Source organism: Ammodytes marinus, assembly GCF_949987685.1.
Source record: "Ammodytes marinus genome assembly, chromosome: 8".
In the NCBI taxonomy this organism is placed as follows: Eukaryota; Metazoa; Chordata; class Actinopteri; order Uranoscopiformes; family Ammodytidae; genus Ammodytes; species Ammodytes marinus.
The window spans coordinates 20482958-20495110 of record NC_137212.1 but is presented as its reverse complement, the minus strand read 5'-3'; the positions used below and the strand labels follow the sequence as shown (position 1 = coordinate 20495110).

Below are 12153 nucleotides of genomic sequence, written 5' to 3'. Positions count from 1 at the left end.
CCATGGACTACAAAGACCAAAAAAAAAAAAAAACACACATCAACAAGATATACATAATGCATAGGGCCAAAGAAAAAAATTGTAATGAGAAACAAAAGTGGAGATATAAACTTAGCAGGCATGCTGGCTGGCTTCGAATAAAAATGCAGCACAATACTGAAGGAGGAAATATTCTCTACCACTAAATGTTCCTGACCACAGTATGGGAGGAAGCTTGTGCATGTTGCAGAGAGACAACACTTTCATCAAAGGCCAGAGCTCATCATGTTGGAGACTCCTGGTATGATTGAGCCGCGAGAACATAGTATATAAGTTTATGTTTATTCATGAATGTCTCTGTCTCTGCCCCATAGGCTAATGATGTAGAAGGCAAGAAGGTGAGTTATGAGCTAAGAAAGTGACAATGTAACTTATGTGAGGAGAAACATGCTTTAGAAGAAATTGATGATTGCATTGTTTTAATATTCAGTAACTGGTCAAGGGCTAAAGTGGTTGACTTGGTCAGGTATTATGTGCAAGGCTGCTTAAAAGATTTGTCAAATTGCTAAACATCTGAATGACAAAACATGCCGTGAAGAACAAAGACCTGACACTTGAAAAATAATGACTTTGTGTTAGTCAAATACCTTCATTTGGGTACATTTGTTGTCATACTTTGCACTATTTTCTTACATTTCTAGAGTGTGTCCCTTTGTCTAACCAATCATGGCCTTTATGGGTTATCTGCGGCCTTGTTTGGAGTCAGTTCAATGTGCCAATCAAACAGTTTTCATCCAGGCCCTTTATACTCTGTGATTGTAAAAAGGCAGCTCTTTGATTCGTGAGGCTTGTTGTTTTAATTATTCTGTTGTTGAGACCCAGCTCATCCACAGCCCTTTGATACATGTCAACATTAAAAGCTTTTTGTGCTCAGTGCTGTGTGAACGTCATCCCTTTTGAGGGTGAAGGGCTGTGTTTGATGCAGTAGGTCAGGCTACACTAACTTTGCCTTATATGCAGGGGGTGGGAAGGGGGAGTGTGCCTCCACAGCAGCTGCTTTTCATCCGTAAGAGCATTTGAGTGGGAAACCAGATTGTTTGTGTAGTAGTCCATTGAAAAAGAGCTGGCACAAGTGTAAGTGTGTGTGTGTGGGAAGGGGGAGAGTGCAGCTTACAATCCATCTGTCCAGGTTTCCCCCACATCTGAACATGGTGGTGGACAGTGATGGGACAGACCTTGAGTCCTTGTACTGGTTTAATTAAAACACATCATTTCAGTCTATTTTATTTTTTTTGGCACAGATGATAACAAGCCCATCACAACGCACATTGCCTTCACAGAGGAGGGGAGGGGAAACAATGGCAATTAAAGACTAATTTACTCATCAGACAATTCTTCACCCAAGCCTTTTTTTCTCTTGGATCCGTCTCTTGCCTTTCCCAATGGGGCCTTTCACTGCGGGCAGGTCATTATTCACCCACAGCCAGGACTAACGTGTGTGGACATCCCTGTCTGATTTTAAAGGAGAAAATACTTCTTCGCTCACAGTTAAAAGCTCATCTAAATAGTGAAAAAAAAGACACCCTGGCAGAGGAAAACACCTTGAAAAGAAAGACACAAAGAAGAGACAAGTGAATTTAAATGTTTTGGTTATGATTTATTAACTACTTATTCTCTTTTTATATCTTTGAAAAAAAAGACAAATTCGTTCAAAACTAAAAATAAGTCTGTGTAATAAACAGTGGATAAGTGTGTGATGCCAAAAATGGTATCAACATAAGATTTACACCAGATATCCAAACATTTGAACAAAAGCTTTTCATTTGTCTCCTTGAAGCTCCACCTGTCATTGTTATTTAATCTTCCCACTCGGTCTATCTATGCTATATTGCATCAACACATGTTACTTTTTAAAAGCTTAAAACAACAAAAACACCCACACCTTGGTAATGTATGCTTCTCAAACTCTTGATGCCACATATTTGAAACTATAACAAGCTTTGGTTACAAAGATAGCAACATAAAAGAGCAGCTACACTGGGTGAAGCGCAATAAAATAAAGAAAAAAGAAAACAGAGAAAAGTTACACTTTGGTTCATACATACACAAGAAAGACCTGAATATCCCGACTTCTCCTAAATCAGGAATCCGAGCTTTTAACTAAGACGTTTTAAAAAGGTGCAACATTTAATGTCTATGGCGCACATTAAACGATTCAAGTAGATAAAAACACAATTCTATAAAATGTATAGCCATAGATAAACTAATCATTTTGGTTAGGGCTTGGCGAGTGTTGCACCTCGACTGCGCCTCATGTTCTGTGGTTAATAATTAAAATAAGCGTCAGTGGGAAAATGAAGGGATTTTGTGCTCAAGTAGTTTGCTGAATGTAAAATGGGCAATACAAAGGAACGGGACAGTCAGCTAATATAATCGTGTGCCAGTTCCTGTTGTATACTCATTACAATGTCACAAGAAAAAAATGGCGTTTGCAGCAAAGTGGGACTATTTACTGTACAACTATACTTGTTAGTGATGCTTCCCTTAAATAGCGTAACATTAAAAGGGCAATACAACATGTTGAGATGGTTTTCAATTGTTATAAAAATCACACCAGCAGCTAGAAAAAGGGTACTGTAGTACTTGGATACTCATTTCCGTTAGGCAAAATCAATAGTGTTACCAAGATTAAAACACTTCACTATTAGGTGGGACGTGTATGTGTCGACAAACAGACTTGATATCAGCAATTTTTGTAAAGACTGTAAACTAAGAGAGGAAATTGAATAAATGCTTGTTCTTCACATACGACGAGCCTATCTTTACATCCTACAATAGAATAGCAATGATGGAATAGCATTTTCATCATGTTGGACAATAATTGTGCCAAAACATTGTCAATCGGAATTCTAATGCGTATGTGTCTAAATTCTATTGCAGCTGTTCAACAAATAAAATAAACCACGATACGGCATTATATTGCGCTTAAAACATCCGTCACTGTGCTTGACTGTATACGGACAGGTACATTAGTCAGAAAGTGAAGTTCATTAAGCATTCAAATGAGAAAAATCCACAATCATAAAAGACTTGATTCAAAGTAAGGTTTTCCTTAACTTCTCCAATTAACAAAGTGTGCCCCTTGAGATGGAGTGCAAATGGGTAAGATGGCCGTCAGACAGCACTAAAGAAATATTGACAGGAGGGGAGATGAAAACAGGCTGAAAGTATATATAACAAAGGCCTGTTTAATTATAGTGGTGCCTCTCTGTTCCACACAGTAAAGGAAACAGGAACTTTGTTGACAGCTTTGACAAGCCGACCAAGACTGACAAAGAGGACAGGGCCCTCTTCCACTACATTTGGTTTGCACCAAAGTGTTATCATTTGTAGTTTGGTTCATTACTTGGGTTTAGTTATAACAAACAACACACTGAATTAAAATCTTTTTAGAAATCTTTGCTCAACAGATCGGAGGAGATCTAGCCGACTGAATATAAAACAAAAAAGACAAACGAATGTGGAACAATCTGAATCTAAAGTCTAAAAGAGGGTTACCTGAGCAGAATGTTCAGTACAGCGACAAACTACACGCAGAGTTCAAATCCATCTCTATTTCCAGGATCAAATATAAGAAACACCATTCAATGCAGTCCAATGCAACACAACACAACACAACCAAACACTACAAAAAGTGAGAATATTGTTAAATCTGGATTTATTGTGGGGCTCTAATTTCGCATGATGTTATACAGGTGTAACTTAAATAACCAAATTTAGAGAACTTGGTCTCAAACCTGTTTTATAATTTTGATTAGAAAAACCAGAATATTCCACAACACGTCAGAAACAGAGAGAGGGAGCCCTCTCGGATGTTTCCCATGCTTCACCATCATCTATTTAATTTGTGTTAACAGCGGAAATCAGAGTGGGACACTATTGACCTACATGATTACCTATTAGTTTGTTGTATTTTTTAATTTCCTTATCATTTAAAGTCTCTTTCCTTTGGACACTGTCCATATCATTGCACAGTAAAGGATTTTTTTTTTTGCCATGTACTGTTCGACTCAGCAGCTGCACTGCTAAAATAACTGTCAAGAAAAAATTGCAGTTTGTCCTTCAAACTCACACTTCTTTACCTCATGTCAAATCAATCAGTGGTCCATCGTAAGCATAATGGGCAACCAATACTAACCACTACAGAATGCCACACATTACACACCGTGAGGTCTTAGTAAGATATGGTGTGGACGCTTCAGATGACTCTTGGACACACTTTCCACCTCGGACACGGTAGTAATGAAGCTTTCATTGGGCTGAGAAGAAATTGGTGATGACAATGTTGATGCATGGTCCTCCTTTTTGTGGCGATGGTCAGGCGTGCTGTGCTGGCAGCTCCTGTCCTATGAAGTGACGCAGGCGCTCCAGATACTGGCTGTACAGTTCAATGTCGTTGTGTCCCGCTCCCTCCACCCACAGAGGCTCCACCGCCTTCGGGCAACGCTCGAACAGCGCCAGGCCGTGAGAGAAGTCAATCACCTCGTCCTCTGTCCCGTGGATGATGAGCACCGGGGACGGGATTTTGGACACTTTCTCAATGCTGCAAAGAGGAGAAGAAAAAAAAGAAATCAGATTTGAAAGAAATTGACGATTTAACTGTCTGTTTTAGTTCCCATCCCCACCCAACTGTATATATAAACAAAGAAGGTCAGGTTAATAGTAATGTGCAGTCACACTCAAAGCACTTTTTTTAAGTGAAATTAATGGTGTGTCAGTGAGCCGCTCTGAGAAAAAATATGTTGCTATATATTAAATAAGAAAATCCCAATTGCTCGGTGTTAAAACATTAATGGCTATGAAACATATGCATTGCTTTGAAACTAATGGAATATTATGGTGTCAATATATTTGCTCAGTACAATGTGTTTAATCGTTGACTGAAAAATAACAGTGCTGCAGCCCGAGTGCAGATAAATGATAATATGCGCAAATTAAGGTTACACCAGTGTGAATGGCACAGAAAACAAGAGTAAAGCAAAAGATGGCCAAAATGTAAAAGTATTGTAAAGTCATCCCATAGAATAAAGACAGTAGAGAAAGACACACACTGATCAGATGGAGCAAGGAGGGATGCCAGCTGCCCACTTTGAATTTGAACAACAGGCGAATGCTGGAGGCTTTCTCAGCTCACTACACACACAGCAAGGCCTTCCCTGGTTTCTTTACCACCTCAGCTACTCACCCACTTGTACCATCTGGGGCTAGACTAATGCTGACGTTGGCTGCTATTGACCTTCCACAGACTCAGCCACTACAACTGAACTGACAACAAGCACACAAGGGATAGAGCCGGGCTAATGATAGCATTACTCTGTCTTGTTACTGTCTGGCCAAGGACAATAGTTTAGTGACCGAGGTTTAAAAATAAAAACTGTTTGTGCTGCAGATCTAAGTTAAAATTCAGGTACAAAAAAGGAGATATGGAACAAGACATTATTGCGTGAAAGTAACAGGCTGCTATTTACCACTTTTTGAACATCTGGGAATCACATGACTGCATCTCATTGCAGATCACTGAACTACTCTGAGGTGGTCGCCTAAATACTGATGTGATGACGATGGTATTGACAGATGACATCTACACACATCTATGAAAATAAAACTAAAATCAGATCCAAACACAACAACTCAATGTGACCTGAAAAGAAGCAGAGTTGTTCTTTCAGAGCGGCTGTTTATCTTGGACAAGAAACACTTTCACAAGTGCAAGTGGCAATTATGCTCTTCTGTTGGCAGATCTGCAACCATGTGGAAATGCCAACTGGCAGCAAAACAGGGCTGCGTAAGTGTGCCGTGTTCAAATGAATACTTTATTTAAGGGCTTTATGAGACAGACAAGATTATAAACGCTTCATCGTCGTTGAAATATTCCTTTGACGAAACCCTTACAGCAAATTATATATTTAATTCCATCCATATCCAAATGCAAAAATATCTTTTATGGGTATTTAAACCATAATAACTACAGTTTAATAGAATCAAAATACACATCAGTCAGTGTCAAACATATTTTATTTGAGACTACTAAACGGAGACTGGGTGAGCATACAAACAAAATCAAAACACGATACTTACTTGGGGAAAGCGTCGAAGCAATACGTTTTCTTGGTGTCAGGAAAGGCCACTCTCATGCCAGATGTTAGAGGTGAATGAAGAACCACTGCCGCACACTCATACCTCGACGCCAGGTCAACAGTGGGTACTGTACCAATGCTCTGTCCATACAGAATAATGTTCTCTGGGCTAATGCCATACCTGGTTAAGACCAAAGACACAGAGAAACCCTACAGTTCAGGCTTATGGAAGGTCTAGCACATACCAAGTAGAGCAGTGAGAGATATTAACAGTTGCAATAGCACTATTATGGAAATGTGTTTAAAATGAGTTTTTCACTGACTTAATCGAATAAAAAAAATAAAAAAAGTAATTAACATGCTGAAATTACATAGTGAAGAATGACAACCAACTGAATGTAAATTCACCTAAACCAACCCTGAGTCAGTTATCTGTGGTGTCATGTCTTCCTGGGGCTACAGCTGCATTAAGGCAGCTCCTCTTTCACTAATGAGACATTTTATCACACCACAACGTCCTTGAGAGACACCCCTCCCTCCCCCCAGCTTTCCCTCTCTTCATCCATCCATCTGATTTTTTCTTTTTTTTATTCCCATGGCATCTGTCCCAACTCTCCTGCACTCTCTTCCTCCCAGCACTGTCCTGGCCGCATCTACATATACTGACTTTAACTTCTTCCGTCCATCTTTTATTTTTCTTGCTTTCTAAAATGCATCTACATTATGTAATACGGTTTGATTGACTCATTATGTAAACACAATTAAAATGCTGTCACAGCAGAGGGATAAATCAACCCTTTTTGAAGGACACATATACGGGCCAATTATACCATGACACATACCGTGTGCGCAGGGCGTGCCAGGCAGCGTCTATGTCTGCGTAGAGGTTCTTCTCGGTGGGCTTGCCGGTGCTGACGCCGTAGCCTGAGTAGTCGTAGGAGAAGATGTTGCAGTTGATGCGGGTGCCCAGGCCGATGTAGAAACTGCTCATCTGGCCCAGGTCCACTGCGTTCCCATGGGAGAAGAGCACTGTGAACCTGAGAGGACACGCATGCAAAACAGATGGGTTAGTTAGTACATAGGCCAACAGATAAGGAGACGGGCACAAAATCAAAAGTTTATACAAATAATTTTCACTTATATTGTGAGCCTCTAGTGACATGAGAAATGTCCTTAATTAAATCGCAAATTACTTTAGTTATTTTTCTAAATAGTATTTAAATGTATATTTGGAAAATGAGTGGGCCTTTTTAACAGGATCTAGTATGTCTATGTCTATGAAAAAGTAAATGAAACAAAGGAATATTAACATTGATCTGATACCTGATTCAAGTGTATGTATGATATATGACACACACATTCTACTGGACTTCATTCGAGGCAGAGAGAGTCACGTGACAGGTTAACAATAACATTGAAACTAACGGACACAAACAAACTAAAAATCAATCCAGGCAGTCAGTCAGTGCATCACATGTGTCCGTCCATGAGTCCAACCGTGTAACTCTACACCGAAATCAAACCATAAGCAAGCGGCTGTAAAGATAAACAGAGCAAAGTTACTTGAACTCGGGCCAAAATGTCTTGGTCTAAAAGGGCTGCTGGTTGGAGGATTACATTACCACGTCAAATTACTCTTACTTCTAGATATTTTGTACAACCTGAGAAGCAGAGTATCCACTGTAAAGAATGCGGCTGGCCTTTTATTCGTGAATGCACGCTGTGCTACCGGGAGAAATGGGATCCTCTCTCTCTACACACTGTGTGTTTTGAGATCCTTCGTCAGTGGTTTTGTTTATGAGCCCTTATAGCCCGTGGCTGTGCTGTTGGCCTTTCCATTCAGAATGTGGCATAAAAATGACTCTGCCATATCAGCTCTAGTTTGGGATTCATTCTTGTGTAATACTAGATAGACATAAACACAAGATATACACAGACTCCGACTGTAATACTAGACTGTCCAGGTCTTTTTAATTGATTTGGTAAAGGAATCAGCATCGGTGTCGTGCAGCAGGACGATTGAAGTTATAAACGTTCACATATCAGCGAGGAATGTGTACTGAGGCTAAATTATATCATCACTTCTCATAATATAATCCTAGCCTGGTGCTACCAGACCATCGTACTTCATTTCATTTGTACAGAAGGTCTGGAAGTGCTGTAATTGGCAAACGTTCACTCACTTGGAGGCGGGTGTCTGTTGAAGTTTAAAACTATTGGATCTGCTCAGTGCCACTCTGGATTAGCCAACCAATCGCATAACGTTTGGTCGTGAGCCGGCTTCTGACGGTGCGTTCAGGGAACTCGGAAATTTCCGTCTTCACTACATATTGTAGTCTATGGATCTACCGGTACCTGGCAACGGTAACTTGCTAGAGCCTAACGTTTAGTTATTTGGATGAGAAAGGTTGTAGGCGTCCATACTTTCCCAAGCAGATGCACTGGAACACAGACAGGTCGGAACTCGGAACTACCAAGTCGGAAATTTCCGAGTTCCGAGTGTAAAGGAACGCAGCATTCAACTGAAACTAGAGCGAGACTTCGACGTAATCGTTCTCAGCCACTTCCTCTGTTCGCTGATTGGACACAAAATCCCACTAATACGCCCCATCCCCAGACTGACTACTGAAGGGAAAATGAAATTTGGGCGGAAGTAGGTGGGCGGGCAGAGCCAGGCTAATACAATCCACCAATCACTGCCAATAGATGCAATGTCTCTTGTCCGTCCAAAAACTGATATATCTTGTAACCGAGCACTTTGTCATAATGATCCTTATCAGGAACCAGAATTACCGAGCACAGGTGAAACTCAACATTCAAGTTCCTACAAACCAACGGAACAAAACAGGATGATCTTTGGGGATCAGGGATCCATGGAAAAGCAGGAAGGAGAAAATCTCTGAGTCAACAAGTAAAGGCAATGGCCCAGGATGTGAGTAGTGAAAGAAGTCAGACAAGATAGGGAGGGAGTGGAAACGTCTCTGAGGAAGTGTGTGACACCACTGTCATAAAAAAAGAATAAAGAAGGTCAAACAAGCTGCATTTTTTTTTTAAACATCACAAACAAATCAGTCAATTAGAACTGTCACACACCGACAAGGCAGGTAGTAGCTAGACCTTTATTTAGATACCCCCCATCCCGACCCCACCCACCCTACCCCTGTCAAGCTAAAACTGTAGAAAACCTTAAAGAATTCAATGAAACTTTGCAACAACAGAAATAAAAACTTGTGTAAAAATAAAAAAACAAACAACATACCTGGCGTTAGGAACACAGCGGATGTACATGCAGCCCACTTTGTTCCCTCGGCTGGAGCGCGTGAGGAAGACTTCGGTGGTGTCCAGCTCTCTCTGCGAGTACTGAAACTCTGCTCTCTCGGTCAGGTGGAGCTTCCATCTCCCCTCCACGGCGCCTGTGTTTCCAGAGACAGAGGCTCCGCTCCTCGTCCGCAGGCCGGCCGTGCCCGTCGTTGCCCCCGGCGCGGCGGGGCCCGCCTCTGGGTCGGGCAGAAAGGCGTACGTGGGCTCAGGGGGCAGGAAGGCCAGTTTGGCTGCGATGCGGCCGGGGCAAGGCGGGCAGCAGAACAGGCAGCAGAGCTCACTGAGAGAGAGGCCATTCATCCTTTTTTTTTTTTACTGTGCAGGAGGGAGGGGACGATAAAAGAGGGTCACTGTCTGCGCTAATGAATCCACACACCGTCGTCACCAGCGTTTAAACACAATGAGATACTCATCACAATGTCACAAGTACAAAGCATTCAGTGTGGCAAGAAGTGATACTAGTGGAAATGTTTCTACAGCAGCTACTCTGTGACATGTCAGAGTGTACAAGCGATTAAATAAGGAGTCGGCCATGAACGTATCTACAGTATATAAGATAAGGTTATAACTTGATAATCTATTATTTGCTTTAATAACTTCAGGTATTAATGTTTAATATTTCCTTTGTAACAGTTTATATGTGAGGAGTCTTTCTCTTGTCATTAACACAAGTCAAAGAAAAGTGTCTCTCAACTCTCCCAATTGAAAAGCTGGATCCAATGAATTTTGAGCATTTTTGGTTTGATAGATGACTTAAATGAGTAATTATCAAAACAGTTGCATAATTATTTTTGGCTTTTTTTTAGTTAACCAACCAATCGATTACATACAAAAATATTAAAAGTTTAATAAACTAAGAAATGTAGTTTAGGGCTTCATTTGCAGTTCTGGTAAACCATCAGGATTAGAACTCATTACTAAAACACATTTAAGAATACATAACATAAATAGCCTAAACCAAACATGAAAATGATTATTGGAAAGATCCCTACATGACATCACCCCAAACATTGGCTACATGAACGGTATAACAGTCGACCTACCTGTTGAGCTTAAGAGCCTAAGTCTAAGTAGAAGTAGAAGTCAAAAACAAATATTAAAACAAGGAAGACTTCCTCCACTTCAGCCAAATTCAACACCGGATACCGGTTTGCCCCGTCAGCAGAAGAAGGAAAAAGTACTGGAGCCCTCCGGGCTGACAGGGAAGTGTTATTTACTAAGTATTATCTGTCGTGTTTTCTGTGTTGAGATTGAAGTCCAGGTCACACCCATTGTGTCCACTGTTTAAGATGTTGACGAGTGACTTCAGAAACAATACACCTTTTCCTGGATATTTTAGGAGAACATTAATTTTCTTCAGTTCAGTTCTGTGTTTTTAACTTCTGTTGACAGCGACGGAGAAGCTTTTCCAATACAGTGTTAACCTCAAAGTGACCAAAACAAACTCCAAACGCTTTCCAGACAGGCACAATTGAACTCCCTCCTGTAAGAATGAGTGATATATCAAGAATAACGGAAACGACAGGTCATATTTTACCGGAGATATAAGATATTTGCTGGCGCGTCCGAGCTAACGCTACACTGGCTTAAGCTAGCGAGAAGACATAAACACGGGTACACCATAAAAAATAAAAACGCACAGTTGCGGTAAGACTGTTAATTCACGGTTTCCGACGTGTGTGTATGTGTCCGTTAATCCATTGTGGACAGCTCTGGCGTCCCTCCTGACTTTACGGCTATCGTCTTGTCATTTAAATTAATCCGTGAACGTTCCGTGCTTCTCCTTCTCTGCTGTTTCACCGCATCCGGAAGCGACAGCTGACAGGACGTGACGTAACAAGTTTCCATTGGACATTTAAGGAAAACCTAAGGGGACACTTGTTATCAGCGTGGACGACTGTGTGGCAAAAGATAATATATTGGAACTTATTTGTTAATTTGCACCTTTTGAGAAAAATAACTTTTTTATTCACAAAGACAACGATGTAGGCCTATCATATCTGTCAATCTGTGTGTAGTCTCGAGCCCCTCCCACACCCACACACACAACCACGTCTATCTTTGTGAAGAGGACCCTCATTGGCATAATTATGTATTCCCTGGTGGCACTAACCGAAACTGTGAAAGTCCACTATGTAACATTTCCTAAACAATGTATATGATATAGCCTCTTGCATAGCCGGGTAGCAATGTAACTTGGAAAATTTAGACTTTACTTCTATGAAATAGAATCAGGTCAGATTTTTTCACGAAAATACTAAGGATGTGACGTTTTTGCACACAACCATGAGTGCTCCGTATACAACAGGAGAATAGGAAGCTCAACCGTCTATCTACGGTAGCCAAAGTAGGCCTACTTCTGTCAGAATCATAACTTGAGCCAAATTTAAGGTTGAATAAAGCTGTTTATTTCTGTTAATATAACTGATAAATCGCTCTTTATTCATACAGTGATCACCTTCATAATGTGCGCGTTTCATAAAGCCGATCTCTCAGTCAGCTGCTTTGCATGATATCGGCAAATAAACTTATTGGAGTATCCCGAATTTTTTATCCAATCAGAAGAGAAAACGCTACGAACCGACACTCGTCTCACTGCCGGTGCACGCCAGAGCAACAGATGGGTGAATGTGTATGCGCCTACAATGGCGGAGCAGGTTAAAATCCTTCCCAATGTCTGTTTTGATGGTTTTTATCATGTTTTATCACACTTATG

At 40.8% G+C, this 12153-nt stretch overlaps 1 protein-coding gene across 2 annotated transcripts; it reads right to left on the bottom strand.

The window, feature by feature from the left end:
- Nucleotides 1-1621: 1621 nt before the first annotated feature.
- On the bottom strand, nucleotides 1622-11233 carry abhd17ab (abhydrolase domain containing 17A, depalmitoylase b). Of its 2 annotated transcripts, none has more exons than XM_080032641.1 (5): nucleotides 10481-11233; nucleotides 9376-9752; nucleotides 6959-7153; nucleotides 6118-6297; nucleotides 1622-4582 (listed from the first exon to the last, which is right to left on the bottom strand). In XM_080032641.1, the coding sequence occupies exons 2-5, from the start codon at nucleotides 9735-9737 to the stop codon at nucleotides 4357-4359; spliced, it is 963 nt and encodes a 320-aa protein (XP_079888767.1). In that variant the 5' UTR covers nucleotides 9738-9752; nucleotides 10481-11233; the 3' UTR covers nucleotides 1622-4356. The 2 variants fall into 2 exon arrangements, with proteins under 2 accessions (XP_079888767.1, XP_079888768.1); XM_080032642.1 differs by having other exon boundaries at nucleotides 11078-11233.
- Nucleotides 11234-12153: the final 920 nt, after the last annotated feature.